The sequence below is a fragment of the Dendrobates tinctorius genome, unplaced genomic scaffold, assembly GCF_039654945.1.
Source record: "Dendrobates tinctorius isolate UK_male_01 unplaced genomic scaffold, ASM3965494v1 ptg000208l, whole genome shotgun sequence".
NCBI classification, from domain to species: Eukaryota; Metazoa; Chordata; class Amphibia; order Anura; family Dendrobatidae; genus Dendrobates; species Dendrobates tinctorius.
The window spans coordinates 1745311-1766418 of record NW_027361875.1 but is presented as its reverse complement, the minus strand read 5'-3'; the positions used below and the strand labels follow the sequence as shown (position 1 = coordinate 1766418).

Sequence of the window (21108 nt, the reverse complement as noted above, 5' to 3'; positions counted from 1 at the left end):
AAATTATCCAATTTATTATTATGAAGAGACATAGGTAAATTTGTGAATGAGGGTTTTGTAATATTTGTATGTAGGTGAAAAGTGGGCCCCCAAAGTCAATGTTACTGGTGGTCCCTTGGCACCCTAGTCCAACACTGCTCAGGTGCAGCAGACACAGACTACCAACCTGGGTATTGGATCTGCAAATTTTTTTGCTCAACTCTGTTGATAATACATTGCTATTTTGGATATTTACCAAAACACTTGTGTGAAACAGGTCTAAAGTCACACTTGGACCTGAATTTATGAGCCCTGTCTATTCTTCTAATATTCATTGCCCGAATCTGGGAGCAGAAAATCCACAAATACAGCAAAATTTGTGAAATTTTACCAAACCTCATATACACTCCGTGAGAAAAAAAACAGCAGCAGAGACTGACTCTTGGTACGGATTTTAAAGCTGCAGTTTGTCAATGTACACTAATGATTTGCACCATGGATTTTACCCCTTTGTAAGCATGGGATGTAATCAGTTCCACATCCATAGCGCAATCCGCAACGATTCTGCCTGTGGATTTTGTGAAGGAGTTTAATTTGGATTTGCAACAGAATACACGTGCATACCACTAACTTTTGGCCTGTGGAAGCTGGTTTAACCCTTTATTAAACAGGACCCGCCAGCTTTGGGTTTTGTAGTGCATTGTCATTAATGTAGTAAACCTAATATAGTGTTAAAATACAAAAGATCTAAACTCTATTTAAAAATAGTACTTTTTTTACGCCAAAGACCTCTGTCGGATAAGATCAAGAAGGTGCAGCATTAGATCTTTTTGGGGATTGTAAACTGGAGAACAGGTATCTAACAAAACATGTTTGTCTCAGAACTGTGCTTTTCGACAGTGTGTCGTTCAACCATGCCCAAATGTAGTTCTCAGAGATATGTCAACTTGGTGACTATTTTAACATTACAGCGGAACACCGTCTCATGGTCTGCGTCACTTTCCCTGTCCTTATCGAGTCATTGTCCAGGAGGATCAATAGTTTGAGTCTTTAAAGGGAGCCAGATGACTGTTCAAAGCCAGCACATGTGTTCTGTGCACTTTCCCACCTACTTGTCTTGCATCTACCTCTGCCTCCTCTTCCTTGATTGACCGCTCTGGTTTTACATGAGCCAGAAAAGAGAAGATATATGGAAAACTACTAGACAGGAAGGTGCAAAGAATTGTTTAAAGAATGCACCACGCGCCTCTCCTTGGATTGAACATTTTGTGCCATGAGACTTTCTCCAAAAGGGTCAAAGGACGAAAGGGGAACGGCATCCACTCCAGGTGAAGAGGTAAATATCTTTTATTCCGCCAAAAATAGATATTTGGCGGAATAAAAGATATTTACCTCTTCACCTGGAGTGGATGCTGTTCCCCTTTCGTCTTTTGGCTATATGTTGGTCCCTTTGGGTCCTGGGATCTTTGGAACGTGCATCCTATTCAATTCGTGTGCTGTTGGATGCTTCTTTTCTGCATTTCTCCAAAAGGGTATGACCATTTTTTTTTTCAGTAAATATTGTAAAATGTTTGCACTGGATTGTGGAGAATTTCCATATTAATCGGCAATATTATAGGAGACATTAACCATCTTGTTGAAATGAAGATCACATACTGCTAAGCTCCATATACAGATTATGCAGCTATGGGCTTGTGCATAAGACCGATTTTCTCATACAAGTGCTATCCGTGGTTTTCATGTATAGCACTTGTACCTATGATAGTTTATGAGGCTGTGCACATGCCATATCTATGTTATCTCGGACCGAGTGGTCCGCAGAAAAAATCGGAGAAATGTCTGATTTTGATCCGATCGGTCAAAAATCTTCAATGCAAGTTTTTGGGTCTGTAGAAAACATCGGACTGCACTGGGATGACCTCAAAGTGGAGAATTTTTTCTTTTCTGCTCCACCTTCAAGAAAAACTGATGCCACTCTGATCAAACTCTGGTCAAAATAATTGGACCATTTTTCTCCAATGTGGAGAAAACGGTTGATTGAACCTACCCTGTGCCAAAGTATTTGTACACTTCCATGTCCCTCCACTTATGCTCATTTTATATTGTTTGTAGGCTCGCTTTGATCTGTACTCCATATGACACAACTCGAAATTCTAGATGATCATATATAGAACTAGTCTAGAAATGATATAACTTTTACAAAATTTGAAGATGATTTTATGCTTCCCTTCCCTAAAATAATATGTAGGTATTTGTTTTATTATTGAGCTTCTGAGATTCTTAGAACATTACAGAGTTATTTATTTTTTTGCTTGTGGAGTCTTATCTTTTGAACTTTTTTTTTGCCTTTTTCTGTGTAGGTTTCTTATGTTCAGGCTGATTTAAATATGAGACTCTGTACGTACATCTAGAAATATATATATAATTGTTTATATACTTTGTCCACCGGCTCTAGTAACCATATAAAACCATTTCTATCAACTGCAGCTTAATAGTATTCTCATCCCATCAGAGAATTGCAAAAAATGTACATAAGGTTAAGACATGAAACCAAGGATGAGCCAACCTGTTCAAAGCCAGCAAGTGTCCAAATGTGCTGTGGTTGTCATGGTATCCAAAGACCACGGGATGTATGTGGATGATGCCCCTTCCATGGCACTTTCCTCAGAGATCATCCTTTCAAAATTGGAACTGTTGGTTCCTGTGGGATGTCATAACGACTGCGGTACGTAGCGTGCGCCAAATAATCCAACGCGTTTCTCAGAAGCTCGTTCTCCTTCGTGAGGAACCTGCAGCTCAATTTTTGAAAGGATGACATGTGAGGAAAGTGCCACCGGTCGCGGCACCATTCGCCGGATTACAAACTTTTGACACCATCACTAACCACAGTACATTTGGACACTTGCTGGCTGGTCAATCCTTGGTTTCATAAATGTATAAACTTTATGTTCAAACAATGCTTTAGCCTGTATTGTTTGCTTGAATATATATATATTTTTTAAATATGTGTATAATTGTATCCGTCATTCTTACTACTGCCTGTAAGTCTCTCTTCAATGACATCTAAAAGTTCCAAATGATTGACATGTTTTGTCATTTAATTATCTAGAAGCTTTAAAACCCCCAAATTAAAGGACCTCTGTGAAAAGACAAAACTCCCACCTGCCAAAAGAACCTTAACGCTTGATATAAAGGGAATACATATCCACATAAATTAGATAAAAATATATTTCCCTGTAAAACTTCACTCGCATGTAATGAAATTGAAGGTGATGTTGAAAATTGATGGATGAGACACTGGCATCTTCACCTTGAGTCAGCAAAATCTAAAGACCCTGTATACAAAAATAAATAGAATTTAGTCTTCTAAAGGAACAGTAATACAATATATTGGGATAAACCTTCCTAATATACAAGGGAAAGAACAAAGTGTAACAGGCCAACCACAGATAAACCTTATGTCCTGGTGTGAGGGAACATGGCCTCTTCTCCAATAATGATCCTGTAGGACATGGGTATGAAGGAAAATGGGAAGCAGATGTGGGTCATCCCATCAGACATCAGAGAGGTAAACTGATCGCCAATATCAAACCACACTGGTTTCCAACGACAAGTGATTACATAGAAGTATATACAAAGGTTTACAACTTCAATAAGGTGACCACTATTCTTCCTATCTTCTCCTCTCTCCATCCAAAGGTTGGCAACACTTGGCTTTCCCACATAATGGTGCAACACTGAAGGATTCGTTACTGTTCCTTAGCCTCTCCGATTGCATTTTGTTTTTTTTTGTTCCAGTTTTGTAATGAGATTAAACTAAAAACATAGGTCAGATATTGAGCTTATCTCTGCATCGTCCGTTTCAAAATAGCGATTACTGAGATCTGTCTCAATGGCTGAGTATAAATATGAAATAAATACAAGGAGACAAACAAAAGAACTTCAAATAAACTAGAAATAAGAAGACTGTTGCTGGTTGTAACCATATGGGATTTATGCCATTGGTCAAAGTTTGACGTTGGTACCTGGATGGCACAAAAAGCTTCATTTTGCTATTGTAATTAAAAAGTGACCAGTATTTAACGTGTATCCACTATCCTGTTCCAGTAATCATCGGCTAGAAATCGCGCTCTTTATTTTTTTTTTTCTTAGGTTTTTCGATCGGCTTCTCAGAAATTCAGAGTACTGCTATTTGTCCTAATGCACGTCAACCATTGATAAAAGTCTGAAGGTCCTTTGGATTGTGATATCATCAATCTCCAGCAGTTGTAGAGATGCAATTTGATTGGCTGGTATCCCTTCTGCGGTAGAGATTCTTCTCCCCAAGGAGACTGCCGACAGATGAAGGCGGCGGCTTTGTTGCAGACTTCGCTTGGCTTAGATTAGAACCCTTTGATATAACAGTAGGCTTCCAGAGTAGCAAATAAGATGTAAAGTAGCCATAAGGTTACAAAGAGCAAAGTTGTTGCAAGTCTGCAGCCCCTTGGGCCACCCAATTCCCCACCTATACTAGGCCGTCTCCTATACAGCAAGACGCTGATGCAGACAAATGCAAAGATGGTAAAGAGGGTTACTGAGAAGGCTAAGGTGCCCGCCTGCACATGGAATTCTTGTCCCTGGGAAGCCCAGTAGATGGCAGCCACAGACCACGCGATGCCAATACCCAGGAATACATTAACAGCATTGCTACCGGTCACGTTGCCAATTGAAGCATCTGCATACACATCCTGTGTAGCAGCCACTTTGCTTGCAAATGTATCTAGAAAAGAAAAAAAAAATACATGGATAAATAAACATACTGATTTGGGGGTTCTCATAGTAACAAAATGATCTATCTAGCTATATATTCAGTGTAAAAGAGGACAATCCCTAGTATTCTCTGTCAGCAGTATGAAGGGAGTTGTAGTTTAGCAACAGAATGCAATTATGTCATTGACCCCCTCCGGGATTCACAAGACTATTTTCTGTAATATTACGAGAATACACCTGCTATTTTCACATAAATAATCTACAGTGCCTTTGCAGAGAGTTGCACCATGCTGTGAATAGTCCGTGATTAGTGCCATTGAACTATATTCTGTTCACTGAATGGAAGATAAATTGACTGCAGCTCAAGCAGGGGGTGATGGTAGAATGAATCACATTGTGTACAAGTCTTGTGCTGCAAACAGGGGATAAAACAACCCAAACATACTATAAAAATTGCAAAATTACTAATGCTGACCTAGCAAATTCAGTGGTGCTTCTCTGGTGGTTCTGAAGGTTATTGTTCTGCAGTGATTGGCTGCAGTGGTCACATGTACAGCACATAATCACTGGAGGCCAAGTCCATAAAGACAAGAAACAACACCAGAGCAGCGTGGATAGCTGATTTTAAACATGTGATCAACTAACAGATGAATAAAGACCTGTAAATCCTTTTTCATGACCTCCAAATATGGGGTGGATTCAAACCATGTCTGAGCCCCTGTCTCTGACTTAATTGGGGCTTTTCTTGGAAAACAAAACATGGTTTGATGTGCATCCCCTTGCCTCCAGTGCAGCTGGCACAAATGGGATCTTCCACATGACAAGGCTGATCAGTGCTGTAGCTTATTATACAGGGTCATAAGGTGCATCTGAGCATGCACCACAGATATTTGTGGTATGAATTTTTATACAGGGTCAATAGGTGCATCTGAGCATGCTCCATCGACATCTGTGCTAAGATGTATTATTCAGGGCTATTAGGTGCATCTGAGCATGCTCCACTGACATCTGTGCTAAGATGTATTATTCAGGGCTATTAGGTGCATCTGAGCATGCTCCATCGACATCTGTGCTAAGATGTATTATTCAGGGCTATTAGGTGCATCTGAGCATGCTCCACTGACATCTGTGCAATGACATTTTTTATACATGGCTATTAGATGCATCTGAGCATGCTCCCTTGACATCTGTGCTAAGATGTATTATACAGGGTCTTTAGGTGCATCTGCGCATGCTCCACTGACATCTCTGCCACGATGTATTATACAAGGTCATTAGGTGCATCTGAGCATGCTCTACCGACATATGTGCTATTATTTATCATACAGGACCATTTCGGTGCATCTGAGCATGCTCCACCGACATCTCTGCCAAGATGTATTATGCAGGCCATTAGGTGCATCTGAGCATGCGCCACTGACAGCATTAGAGCTATAGGAGGATGGATCCAGGGACAATGGAAATTAATGAGCATTCTGTAGGGTCATCAGTAGGGGCAGTTATAGCTGAAAATCAGTACTGATTCAAAGTAGATTTATATTTGACTTACTTATACACAGAAAACTGTGACTACATATTTTAGGAGTAACCATTTATGACTTTATGAATCCTGGGAGAGATATAAAGTTTTTCACTCCTAAACTGTGACATTTTAATAAAATACATTGGGAGTTTCCTCCTAACTTGATCTCACTTACCAGGCACCGATGTGCCAAAGGCCACAAATACCACAGCAGTTACTGAATCTTTCAAGCCAATAGTACAGCCAAAATGAGAAGCAAGGTCCCCGATGATGGCGGTGAGGATGCCAATGATGGCTATTGATACAACAAAGCACGCCCATCCATTTAAATATTCCGTAGGGGGGACGCAAGCAAAAAGTACTTTCCAGAACACCGTCAGAAAGTGCATAACGTAGTCAAAACAAGATGGTAGTCTCTCCTCTCCAGACTCGTCCTCATCTTCATCTCCAGCTGCAATAATGATATGAAAACAAGCTTATCAACTGAATACACAGGAAGAGCAAATCTCCCACATGATTGAATTGGGTAAAATTCAGGAGAATTAACTATGCTACAAAGAATCTATAATGGAGGAATGTAGCATGTACTTTAGTTCCATCTCATGTCAAGAATACAAACTTATCTAAAACTGGGAGTTTCTCCTGGATTTCTGCAAAAAATGGCACCATTCTTGCATGTGCTATCTTCTATACTAGTGCACTCAAAGAGAGGGGTATAACTGGTATTTTGCAACTGTGTTCTAATTTTGGTAGTTGCAATGTGTCAATGGCCCCGTACGCACACAAATCTCACAGTAAGGCTGCGTGTGCACACGCTGCAGATTCACCTGCGGATTTTTCCGTGCGGATCCGCAGGTAAAACCGCAGGTAAAGTGACCTGCGGTTTACCTGCGGATTGGCCAGCAGTTTTCCCCTGCTGTTTGACACCTGGACAATGGAACAGGTGTCAAACAGCAGCGGAATCCGCAGAAAGAATTGACATGCTGCGGATTACAAACCGCAGCTTTTCCGCACGGAAAAATCCGCAGCATGTGCACTGCGGATTTGAAAACCCATAGGATAACATTATACTGTACACTGCGGAACTGCAGGGCCAAATCCGCACCTATTTGGCTAGGGTCACACAACCGTATTTCTCTCATCTGAAAGAATTGGGCCGATTATGCTAATAAAACTGATCAGAGTTTGATCACAGTGTGACCTGATTGTCTCAGATGTGGAAAAAAATATCTCCATCGTCTCCATTCTATCAGTCCATCAAAATCGGACCACACTTGGATGTAATTAGAGTTCAGTCCGATTCTTTTTTTCCACAAACCCACAGAATTGCATGGCTGAGTGTGATCTGATTTATAGATGCACATCGTGCATGCTGCAATTTTTTTTTTGGACAGACTTGGTCTGAGGAGAAAATTAGCACTCGTGCACGGCCCGTAGAATAACACTGGTCAAACAAAACTTTGAAGCGTAAGCCGACCAAAAATACGGTCATCTGCACAAGCCCTTACTCCCACTTCCAAATGATGCTAGAAAGCACCACGTATCTAGCAGGGGGCTGGGGAGGGCACAGCCTGATAGAAGCCCCCCATGACTGCAATGGGCGGGCAAGTTTTTAAATTTGTTTTGGCTGCCGTGACATTAGTGGCTGGGATGGGGCCAGCGGAGGAGTTCGGGGTGGGGGCAGCCTGGGGCAGTGGGGAGAAAGTGCGGGAAAACCCGCATTCACCACCTGAAGCAGAAGGAGTGAAGACCCACCCACCCTCCCTGTTAGATGGTAATACGGGGAGGTAGTGTTCGGGGATATCAGTAAAAAAAAAAAAAAAAAAAAAAAAAAATGAAACATGGAATCGGTGGGATCTATACGGAACGTTTGTTATTGCTGTTGGCACAGTGGCTAGGGGGCGGGGGGTGGGGTTCTTGGAGTTGACGATGATTGGTTGGGGAAGGATTTGGAAGTAATATTCCTGACAGTTTTAAAATGGTATGGGGGATCTGGCTTTTTGGTTATGGGCTCTGGACAGGGTTTTTACCTCGGGAGCTCTGGTGGTTAGTCTCCCGGAACGGGAGTTACGGTGCACTCGAGCTGGGGATGGACGGCTGAGGGTATCATGGTGGTCGAGTTTTTTGCATTGGTTTTGGGCCAAAAGGTTTTATAGCCAGATCTTTTAGCTCCAAGAACCCTCCCCTCATATTTGCATTATGATTAATAATAATGTTTATTGTTAATGTTATTGTTTGTTAATAAAATTGGCCGCTGTGGCCAAAATTATCCAAAGAATTAAAAAAAAAAAATTGTAGTGTGTGTTATTTCTGGAGTAAGGATATTTCGAAGGAGACGGGTAGGTATTGGAATATGGAAGAGGGGAAAAAACTGGAGTCGCCATATGCTGTCAAGATTATTCATCGATTGGTGTTATCCAATCATGCTTGGGTGCTAACCGAGTGTCTTCGGCGTGCTCGAATAATATGTTATAGTGTCCACAGCTACATGTCTCGTGACTGTTCGACAGCCGCAACACATGCAGCGATTGCCTAACAAACAATGTATTGCGGCTGTCGAACAGTCACGAGACGTGCAGCAGCGGGGACTCTAACATATTTTTCGAACACGAGGAAGATGCTCTATTAACACACGAGCATGATAACACCTTATCAGATCACGTTCGCTCATCACTAATAGTTAACTATGAGGATTTTACAAAGGATTATACAACTATTAAACCAATATACATTGCTGTTATTAATAATAAGAGTGTACATATGAATAGAAAAAATAAATTGCAGATATTAATCTGAAAAGTACAAAACAATTACTGTTTTTAATATTATGAGTTTACAGATTAATTTAAAGCTGCATACACAATTAATCATGATGGAAAAAACTCTAAAAAACATTCCCACAGTGACCGAGTAATGACATTTGTTTGTATTGCATTACCCTCACTATTTAGTACTTATAAAGTGTGATTTGTTTATTTGAAATAATTCATATTAATAAAGTAATTGGTTGAGTAGCATCATAAAAATAGAGTAATAGGTGATTAGTGACTGAACAAGATGAGGACTATTAGGATAATTTATGAAAGATGGAGCGATGGAGTTTAGGCTTTAAATATGGAACTGTACACATAACAGTGCCAACCTCATTTTCTAAAGGTCACTCGCTAAGAGTAGAGATGGTGTCCTGATCTTTTTGTAGTATACAAGTCAAGTCATTTTCATAGTTTTTGTGGATGTTTCTGTGTGTGACTGGGAGAAGGAGCTGTGGTCACATGAGACAAAAAATTGAGCTCTTTGGCATTAATTCAACTCGACATGTTTGGAGGAAGAGAAAATCTGCCTATGACCCAAAGAACACCATCACCACTGTCAAGCATGGAGGTGGAAACATTATGTTTTGGAGGTGTTTCTCTGATAAGGGCATGGGACTACTTCACTGCATCAATGGGAGAATGGATGGAGCCATATACCATAAAATCCCGAGTGACAACCTCCTTCCCTCTGCCATGACATTAAAAATGGGTCGTAGATGAAAAATCTGGCACTCCCATTCATCAAAAAATAGGTATTTATTCAGAATATAAGTGTCCAAAAGGTTATATGTATATTCTGAATAAATACCTATTTTTTGATGAATCTGAATGCCAGATTTTTCTTCTACATATTGCTAGGATTGGTATCCTCCCCCCCCCCATTGTGGACTACAGAGTGACGTGTTTGATTATCGATTAAAAATGGGTTGAGGCTGGGTCTTCCAGCAAGACAATGATCCAAAACATACAGCCAAGGCAACAAAGGAATGGCTCAAAAAGAAGCATATTAAGGTCATGGGGTGGCCTAGCCAGTCTCCAGACCTTAATCCCATAGAAAAGTTATGGAGGGAGATGAAGCTCCGAGTTGCCAAGCGACAGCCTCAAAATCTTAACGATTTAGCGATGATCTGCAAAGAGGAGTGGACCAAAATTCCTGCTGACATGTGCGCAAACCTCATCATCAACTACAAATAACGTCTGACTGCTGTGCTTCCCAACAAAGGGATTTGCCACCAAGTGTTAAGTCTTGTTTGCCAGAGGGATCAAATACATATTTCTCACTGCAAAATTCAAATAAATTTATATTATTTATACAATGTGATTTTCTGAATTTTATTTTTGATGTTCTATCTCTCAATGTTAAAATTAACCTACCCTTAAAATTATAGACTGTTCCATGTCTTTGTCAGTGGGCAAACTTACAAAATCAGCAAGGGATCAAATACTTTATTCCTCCACTCTATGGTAAAAAAAAGCTGCATGAGACAAAAAAACACCCCTGGTGGTGTATTACTATATGAGGTTGAAATTGGAATGGAAAAGTGTCTCTGCGCTAAAAAGTATAAACATATGCGGTATTTGTCCTATGAGATACCATCCACACTAATCCCCATTAGTAGTACAAAATGCCTACATAAGGTACTGTCACACTAAGCGATATCGTTAGCAATATCGCTATAACTTGTGACGTTATAGCGATATTGCTAGCGATATCGCTGTGTCTGATACTTACCAGCGACCCGTTCCCCCGCTGGTTATCGCTGATCACGCGAGAACGTCCAGGACTGTTTCTCGTCGTCAGCTTCCTGCGGCGCTTCCTGTGGAGAGACGAGCGACGAGCGTGGAGCCGGACGGGAGGACGTCAGGATCGCCTCGTCTGACAGGTAAGTAGTGACCCCCGTCCCCAGCGATGTCGCTGGTGAGATCTGCCTGTGTGGCAGCTCACTAGCGACCACTTAGCGATGTACCAGCGATCCTGACCGCGTCATATCGCTGGTCGGGATCGCTGGTGCATCGCTAAGTGTGACAGTACCTTAACTACAAATTGTAATTAAACACACATAGCAAGTTGCAGAAAAAGGTGTATAATCAACAGCAATGTACACATATAATTATACATCATACACCATGCGATGAAGATTCATATCCAATAGCCTTCCTTAATAGAATGAATACCGCAGTTAGCAAGCACAGTTCGTTACTTGCTCAAAACTGATGGTTAATAGAGTTGTCCATGGTAAAACTTTTATTAAGCCATTTGGCCAAAGGGCAATGTTTTAGAGGTTATTTACCACAGCTGTCAGACACCATTCAATAGTCGTTCACAGTTGAGTTTTTCGTGTTGCCTTTGCCAAGTGACAACAAAAGTTGCGCGTGATCTTGTATCAATTCTATGCCTTAAAGGGCTACCGCAATTGTACATCGGTAAACTGCATTAATGATTGCTAATAATGAAGTCCCAGATGTGGGTCCACGGAGTTGAACACAAATAAGTATCCTTATGGTAAATACCTTACAACCAGATCCTCATTGATATAGGAAAGATACGCTCACCAGACTGTAGAAAGAAGTCTCAGTACATAGCAGATACTGACAGAGGGGAGAGGCCAGAGAATAGCAGGGAGAAAGGATGATTAGTTGGGCAGAACAGTTTAGGATAGATTGGATGAGATTAAATTATTTTAAAAAGACTTTGAAGAGCAGTATTTGTATATACCGTATGTCTGATTGATACAGCCTCCACATATAAAATCTCAAAGCTGATTCGCTATTGGACTGTTGGACATGGATGATGCAACAGATCATGGATTACAGAAGCAGTCCTTCATCTGAATAGTCTCCAGGTAAAATACTACATTTTTCTACAGTTGCCAGGAAAAGGCTTGGATGGCCGCAGCTTGCTTTAAACTTTGGGATGTAGGCTTAAGAAGCTCTTCCTATGTACCAGAGAGGGGATCTTGTGCACCTCTTATTATGCAGAGGCTTTGATCTGTCCCATCTACATATACAGGCTGTATAACATGGACAGATCTTGCCCATATGCAGAATCTGCTTTTTACTTTCTTTCCTTTTATTAAAAAGATCACTTCAAACAAAACTGAGGATAAAAGACTTTCATGAAAAGCAAAGGAGGCAGATTTTTTTAAAGTTCAAATATATTAAAAAAGCAGATTAGTTAAAATTGCATGTTCTGCCTTGAATTTCAATTAGCTTTATACTTTCAATAGTTTTGCACATAGCCATGAAGAATTAAGGCCAGGTAATTCTAATTTTACAGTTCTGATGGCTAAGTAAGGCTGCTAATTAAAATATTGTCTTCCTCTACTTATTCTGAGTGGAATGAGATAGTCATGCAGCTGCCCATGGCTTGTAGATTATTTTAGCGAGCCGACAATTTAGCTCGTGTGGCGCTCGGTGTAGCCGCTCAGCAGCATTTGCCAGGAGTAGTTGGGCGCTAATAGACTTTGTAGCTCTTTGGTATTCACACATTCATTACTGAAATGTACAATTACACCTTACGAAGGGACAAATCTTTTGTATTTCATGGAAATTACTGCTTTAAAGTGTTTAATGTGTTATTTCTTTCACTTTGCAAAAAAGGAAATTAATCCCCACAGGTTCAAATGGGCATATCTGTGACTGACAATATAACTTCAAATGGGGTCTTTGAAGGCTACATATGATATACAATATATTAGTGGCTAACAAATGGCATGGTACAATGCCTCCAAAGGGGAGAATTTGGTACACTCAAGGAGAATTGTGGACCTGTAAGGATTCTGTTTCTACTGGGTCTATGATCATGGCAACGCTTGTATGTAAACCTTTTCGAGGTCTCGTCTGACATTAGCAATTTTCCTCATGTTCATGTGGATGCCCACACTTGCCCCTGTAAGGTATGTGCTACATATAGATTGTAAACCCAGTTAAGGAGCTCAAATGAGTATACTATTATATACAGTGGGTATGGAAAGTATTCAGACCCCTTTAAATTTTTCACTCTGTTTCAATGCAGCCATTTGGTAAATTCAAAACAGTTCATTTTTTTCTCATTAATGTACACTCTGCACCCCATCTTGACTGAATCAAAAACAAATGTAGAAATTTTTGAAAATTTCTTAAAAAAGAAAAACTGAAATATCACATGGTCATAAGTATTCAGACTCTTTGCTCAGTATTGAGTAGAAGCACCCTTTTGAGCTAGTACATTTAAGTCACATGCTGTCCATTTCCTTGTGATCCTCCTTGAGATGGTTCTACTCCTTCATTGGAGTCGAGCTGTGTCTAATTAAACTGATAGGACTTGATTTGTAAAGGCACACACCTGTCTAATATAAGACCTCACAGCTCACAGTGCATGTTAGACCAAATGAGAATCATGAGGTCAAAGGAACTGGCCAAGGAGCTCAGAGACAGAATTGTGGTAAGGGACACAAGTAGCCAAGGTTACAAAAGAATTTCTGCAGTACTCAAGGCTCCTAAGAGCACAGTGGCCTCCATAATCCTTAGATGGAAGAAGTTTGGGACTAACAGAAGTCTTCCTTGACCTGGCCGTGCAGTAAACTGAGCAATCGTAGGAGAAGAGCCTTGGTGAGAGAGGTAAAGAAGAACCCAAAGGTCACTGTGGCTGAGCTCCACAGATGTAGTAAGGGTAAGGAGATGGAAGAAAGTTCCACAAAGTCAACTATCAGTTCAACCCTCCACCAATCGGGCCTTTATGGCAGAGTGGCCTGACGGAAGCCTCTCTTCAGTGCAAGACATATGAAAGCACACATAGAGTTTGCTAAAAAACATATGAAGGACACCCTGATTATGAGAAATAAGATTCTCTGGTCTGATGAGACAAAGATAGAACTTTTTGGTGATAATTCTAAGCGGTATGTGTGTAGAACACTAGGTACTGCTCTGCTCATCACCTGCCCAATACAATCCCAACAGTGAAACATGGTGGTGTTTTTCAGCTGCAGGGACAGGTCAACTGGTTTCAATTGAAGGTAACATGAATACAGCCTAAGTACAGAGATATCCTGAATGAAAACCTCTTCCAGAGTGCTCTGGACCTCAGACTTGGCCGAAGGTTCACCTTCCAACAAGACAATGGCCCTAAGCGCACAGCTAAAATAACAAAGGAGTGGCTTCAGAACAACTCTGTGACCATTCTTGACTGACCCAGCCAGAGCCCTGACCTAAACCCAAATGAGCATCTCTGGAGAGATCTGAAAATGGCTGTCCACCAACGTTCACCATCCAACCTGATGGAACTGGAGAGGATCTGCAAGGAAGAATGGCAGAGGATCCCCAAATCCAGGTGTGAAAAACTTGTTACATCATTCCCAAGAAGAGTCATGGCTGTACTAGCTCAAAAGGGTGCTTCTACTCATTACTGAGCAAAGGGTCTGAATACTTATGACCATGTGATATTTCATTATTTTTTTAATACATTTTCTACATTTCTGTTTTTTTTCCGTCAAGATGGGGTGCAAAGTGTACATTAATGAGAAAAATAATGATCTTTTTTGAATTTGCCAAATGGCTGCAATTAAACAAAGAGTGAAAAATTTAAAGGGGTTTGAATACTTTCCGTACCCATTGTATAATGTAATAATGTATGCATGACATAGTATGAGAGTTATTAACACTGTGCCACCGAGTCCCTGGGTGTAAATCTGGTAGGGCAATATTGGCATGAAAATATAAATATATGTGTACCTTTTGCCACAATATGCAGAATTAATAAGGTTTAACCTCACATACACATACATATTAAATTGTGATCTCACCTAAAAACAAGAACTGATGTGAGTGATTATACCCGTAGATCCTCTAAAGCTACAAGCTTCATGACAGGGGCAGAAATACCATTTGTGCAACTGCACAGAGGCCCAAGAGGTAAGGGGGCCCATTCCTCCACCCAAGATAGGTGAAATTCTGTATTGAGGTCAGTTATTCGACTGCAAAAGGTTCTTACACAAGAGCCCTCTTTCTGTCTCTGTCCGTTCCTGCTTGATGATATCCATTTGGCAAAGTTTCAATGTGAGCTGACCAGTGCTCAAAAGGACCCCTGGGCCAATTAATTTGGAATTGTTTTTTTTAATTACTTTGCACTGGTCCTAAATTGTTCAACATTCTATGTTTATTGCTGCAATCCATTTTAGATAACAAAAAAATGATTAAGGGTGCTCTTAGCATTGGAAACGCATAGATGATAGCATTTTAACCTGTCACCAGTTTGTATGCACACCTAATAAAAGAATCAAATCAAATAGCCACACTGACTAGAGTACATTATGCCGTTAACCCACTGTTCATCCACACTCACACTTCGATGCAAGTTTCACGGCATGCTTCCTCAGGGAGTTTTTCTTGCCTGCCATCTGTGCCCTACCTTTCCTAATATACATTTAGTCAGTTAGCAAGAACTAAAATGCAGATCAACTGGAATAACACTATAGGACCAGACTACACAAGGTTTGTTACCATGAAGATCTGAATTGACATTCCATTGGTGCAACCTGCACAGCCAAGAGGTAAGGCTGGTTTCACATTAGCGCTTTTTAAGCGCACGCACGGCCGGGGGTAGCTCCGCCCCCGAGCCGGCTCTCTGCCCGGCGTGCCCGCCCCTTGCTTGTAGCGCCGCCTCCTAGCGCACAGCGGCGCCTGCGATCGGCGCACCCTATCTTTAGCATAGGGTGCGCAGATCGTGCGCAGGCCGTGCGCTAGTTGCGCTTTGACCTGCGCTGCGCACTTTTGACGGTGCGCCGTGCGCGCCAAAATCAAACTTTTCGGATTTTGGCGCGCACGGCACACCGTCAAAAGTGCGCAGCGCAGGTCAAAGCGCAACTAGCGCACGGCCTGCGCACAATCTGCGCACCCTATGCTAAAGATAGGGTGCGCCGATCGCAGGCGCCGCTGTGCGCTAGGAGGCGGCGCTACAAGCAAGGGGCGGGCACGCCGGGCAGAGAGCCGGCTCGGGGGCGGAGCTACCCCCGGCCGTGCGTGCGCTTAAAAAGCGCTAATGTGAAACCAGCCTAAGGGGGCCACTTCTACCTCCAAAACAGGTGGAAATGTGCATTATGATTTGCTATTGGACTGCAAAGGGTCCATATGTTGTACCTGCACAGGGGCCCTCTCCTGTCTGTGACTGCTCCTGTAAGGAGACATACCGCAGTTCTGTATAGGAGTTGTAGACACAAAACAAGACATTTTTTTTCTTTATGAAGACTATCTGCAAAGTTCCTTCATTTTTCATTTTGGATGCAAAGAAAAATTTAAAGTGCAAAGATTTTCAAAACATTAGGTAGGCTTAAAATATCTACAGAGGTTTAAGAAAACATACTCAAATTAATAATATGTGTAGAGGCCAAAAACTGTTTTCCGATTGAGGTGTCACCTCCAGGTCATTTCTGCAGGTTTATGAAAATGAATGTTTATATTGTATTTAGTGATAAAATCATGAATGTGTGTTCTGTTTGGCTCTTTTCTTGCTGAAGGGAGCAAGTTTACCTTTCAAATTGTGTTTCATGTGTGTGTGGGGTGAAGTAATTAGCAAAAAAGCAGTGCATGTTTACAAATGTGTTGGTAGTGTGCTTTGGGATACTGTGGTGCCACCTGCAGGTCATTTTTCCTTACTGCAGGTTTATGAAAATTAATGTTTAAACTGTATTTAGTGATACAATCGTGGATGTGTGGTTTGTTTGGCTATTTTCTTGCTGAAGGGGGCAAGTTTACCTTTCAAATGGTGTATCATTTGTGTGTGTGTGGGTGCAGTATGAACGGGGATACAAAGGAATCACCAAAAAACGGTGTTTAGAAATAATAGAATAGATTGAAAAGTGATTGTGAAATATTTACGGTAAGAGGTTGCTGTGGGTGTAACACCTCTTACCTGCGCTAACAGTTATTGCTTCCATGAACTGATCCCTCCAGGAATGCGTTCCTACCACCAGGGCAAGGTTTGTCTTCTTAATAAGCTTGTCTACAGTACTCTATCAGCAAAGCGATACAGAAGGCAATGGGTTAACAAATTCAGGCAAAAAAATTTACTGTATATAAAAGGACCAACTTATATGTAATGAATGGTATACACTGATAAGTTTCGGAATTTTACGATATTTTACCAAAATTTTCATGCAGTTGAGTTGGTCCTCATTTTACAGCGTATTGTGTAAATCTACTCACTTTGAACTCATAAGACTCTTCAATGACGACTTCAAGTTTTGGGTGCTCCCCTAGGATGGGTTTTCCCATCTCGGCAATTCGTTTGGCTTCTTCTTCCTCTACTGACAATTTTCTTTCTGCCAGTTCAACAGCTAGAAAACAGAAATTTAACTCACTTAGACATGAACTTAGTTATTTAGCCCCAACATATTCCAGAACAGTTCACTTTGGCTACAGATGGTGCAAATTGATTCACAGGACCCGGTCCAGCTGCCACATCACTAATCTGTGGGTACTGAATCAGGGCCTTGCAAACTGCCTTTTACCTCACAGCATCCCCAATCCCTCTTTTGATTAGGTGAAACTGTACAAGGTCATCATTGTGGCAAGATGCATGTGTGACGACATTCCAGGCTGACTAATGAAAATTAGAGCTGCGGATTTTAGCAGGTATGAAGCGGTTTGTAGGGCTACCATCCTCACAGTGACTTCCTCCATATGTCAATTATGTCCAAAGGGGGCGAAAGTAAAGCAGCCGCTGATTGGCTGCAGGGCTCGCGTGATATAATATTACGTGGGCCCGGGGAAAGCAGGTGCCAACATCATTGGAACGGCACACAAAAACCATAAAGGGGTGACCTAATTTCATAAGGCACTTCCAAAATACCATTAAACCTATAAATTACAAGAAGTATATGCCAAATAAATTTAAAATTCAATCTTTATTAACATTTTTGACAAACAATTGGTAAAAATTAATTCTATTAATTTAGAGGGTAGACACACAAATGGACCTGAAAACACAGGATCAGTAATACCCAATTAATGAGCTAGTGATCAAAGTGAATAAAAAAAAGAAAAACATGAAAAAATAAATACTAATACAAAAAAGTACTATCTGGTACAATTGGTGCTTATATGGTTCAATGGATATGAAAACAGTTATTTTTCCAATCAATGTGTGAATAATAGATTAATCCTAACGTTCAAAGTGAACTAGAAAGCATCTATAAGATGTCAGGACATTATATCCATAATATATGAGCATTAATGCTAAATTACACTATAGATACTTAAATGAACCATAAGGATGATAAATTTGTTTTCTCATGAAAGCTATAATTTTTGTTATACAGAGCTCATAACAGCATAGAAAATAGAATAATTTATTTATATATACACTCCTCAAATAAGTTACAAAAAAATAACAGATAAACAAATTAATAAAATGCAACAGTGCTCAAAATGTCTTAGGCTGGTTTCACATTTGCGTTTTTTAGCGCTGGAAAAAAACGCATATGTGCGCATGCGTTTTTTCCCCTATATTTAACATGGGTGCGCATACCTGCGCGCTTGTAAGCGCATGTATGCGATTTTCATGCGCTGCGTTTTTTTGGGGTGTGCGTTTGTATTTTCCAGACGCAGCATGTTGCATTTTTTGGCCCTGCAAAAAAGCGCATGCGCACATATGCGCACATTTTGCGCTAAAAATGGCCATTATAGCCTATGGATGCGCATATGTGCGCACTGGCATGCTCATGTATGCGTTTTTTTGCATATGCGTTTTTTTTTATTAACCATGGAATTTAGGGGTTTGGGTTAGAGTTAGGGTTAGTTAAGGGGGTTTAGGGTTAGGGTTAGGGTCAGGGTCAGGGTTAGGGTTGGGGTTTGGGTCAGGGTTAGGGTTAAGTATGGTTTGGTTAAGGGTTAGGGTCAGGGTTAGGGTCAGGATTAGGGTTAAGTATGGTTTTGTTAAGGGTTAGGGTCAGGGTTAGGGTCAGGATTAGGGTTAAGTATGGTTTGGTTAAGGGTTAGGGTCAGGGTTAGGGTTAGGGTCAGGGTTAGGGTTAGGGTTAGGGTCAGGGTTAGGGTCAGGGTTAGGGTTAGGGTCAGGGTTAGGGTTAGTTAGGGTTTAGGGTTTGGGTTAGGGTTAAGTATGATTTGGTTAAGGGTTAGGGTCAGGGTTAGGGTCAGGGTTAGTTAGGGTTTAGGGTTTGGGTTAGGGTTAAGCATGATTTGGTTAAGGGTTAGGGTCAGGGTTAGGGTTAGGATCAGGGTTAGGGTCAGGGTTAGGGTTAGTAAAGTCATGGTTTGGGTAGTGTGAGGGGCCACCTAAAAATGTTGGAAAAAAACGCAAACGCGGTAAAAACGCACTAAAAACGCATACAAACGCATAAAAACGCTGCGTTTTTTTCATGCATGCTCATAAAAATGCTTGAAAAAAACGCAGCAGTTGTATGCTTTTGTATGCGTTTTTTCAATGCGTTTTTTTGCGGGAAAAACGCGCTGCAAAAAAAAGCAAGTGTGAAACTAGCCTTAGTGTATTCCTGACACAAACAAAATATATATATATGTATATGTATCTGCTTAAGACCAGCGCTCCGACCATACAATTTGTGATTGACAGGATGAACCTTCATTGCCAATAAGAAAGGGCTCTGGTATTATCTGCGTCATCTAAAAAGAAAAAGTCCCAGATTTGGGAACCGTGGCTTGGTAGCAGTCTCTCCTTCAATCCACCGTGATGATGCTTGTGCTACATCGATTCAGGGCCTGATATTCCCTGCCCGCGAGGAACCCTGCTATGTGTCTAGCTTATATGCCACTTTGATATTCAGGAACCTGAACTTTAGCAGGTCAGTTTCTGTTAAGACCTTTGATCTAAGTAATTTACAATCGTATACTTAGGTGTACCTACCCCCTTTTCCCCCCCTTATTCCTTGCCTCCTACGTTTGTATGTCTGTTTTCTTGATGTATTACACTGGTCAACAGCATTTTTGGTGCCAAAGATATTTCATCGAATTTAGGGTATTTTTGGGGTGCTGATTCTGAATATGTCATCAGTTTTGCCAGATTGGCTCAAGTTTTTGAGATTTTTGGTATCTTATTTATAGCACTTGTTGGTAAATGCGACGCATCATCTCATTAATTTCTTTGGATTAGTACTTGAACTGAGCAGTTCTCAATATAGTTTTGTGTTAATTAGTGTTCTAAAAGTTTGTTCATAGCTTGATTTTTGCACTAACTTTATGTTGTTGTCTGTTTTCCAGTGAAAAGCATGAACTCATCATGAAGAAGTTGTCTTAACGATCCAGACTCATTCTGTTACATTTGTGGTGAATACACACTGCCAAAACATAGAAGAAACATAACAGACTTCGTAAAAAAAGTGTATTTTGCCTATTTTGGGGTTATGCTTGGGGACCAAGACAAGTTTTGGGCACCACACATAGTGTGCAAAGCATGTATCGAATTATTACGAAAATGGAGCAAAGGACAAAGAAAAAGCTTCAAATTTGGTGTTCCAATGGTGTGGAGAGAGCCAAAAAATCATCATGATGACTGTTATTTATGGTAAACACAGGTACAGGCACATCTTCACAATGAGGGACAGGCCTTCTTGCAGATTCCATGTTACTCCCATTTTCGTTTCTTATGCTTATTGAATCCTTGCACTTGCACTGCACAGAAATAACAGTCATCATGATGATTTTTTGGCTCTCTCCACACCATTGGAACACCAAATTTGAAGCTTTTTCTTTGTCCTTTGCTCCATTTTCGTAATAATTCGATACATGCTTTGCACACTATGTGTGGTGCCCAAAACTTGTCTTGGTCCCCAAGCATAACCCCAAAATAGGCAAAATACACTTTTTTTACGAAGTGTGTTATGTTTCTTCTATGTTTTGGCAGTGTATATTCACCACAAATGTAACAGAATGAGTCTGGATCGTTAAGACAACTTCTTCATGATGAGTTCATGCTTTTCACTGGAAAACAGACAACAACATAAAGTTAGTGCAAAAATCAAGCTATGAACAAACTTTTAGAACACTAATTAACACAAAACTATATTGAGAACTGCTCAGTTCAAGTACTAATCCAAA

At 40.8% G+C, this 21108-nt stretch overlaps 1 protein-coding gene across 3 annotated transcripts in view; it reads right to left on the bottom strand.

Moving 5' to 3' along the window:
• Positions 1-1401: 1401 nt before the first annotated feature.
• Positions 1402-21108, bottom strand: part of SLC8A3 (solute carrier family 8 member A3) — a 463850-nt gene continuing 444143 nt past the window's right edge. For all 3 annotated transcript variants that reach the window (XM_073554155.1, XM_073554156.1, XM_073554157.1), the window contains 4 exons: positions 17242-17372; positions 16949-17048; positions 6426-6701; positions 1402-4738 (listed from right to left, as the gene is read on the bottom strand). In XM_073554155.1, coding sequence (XP_073410256.1) covers positions 4362-4738; positions 6426-6701; positions 16949-17048; positions 17242-17372 — 884 coding nt within the window. In that variant the 3' untranslated portion in view covers positions 1402-4361. The remainder of the gene's footprint in view (positions 4739-6425; positions 6702-16948; positions 17049-17241; positions 17373-21108) is intronic.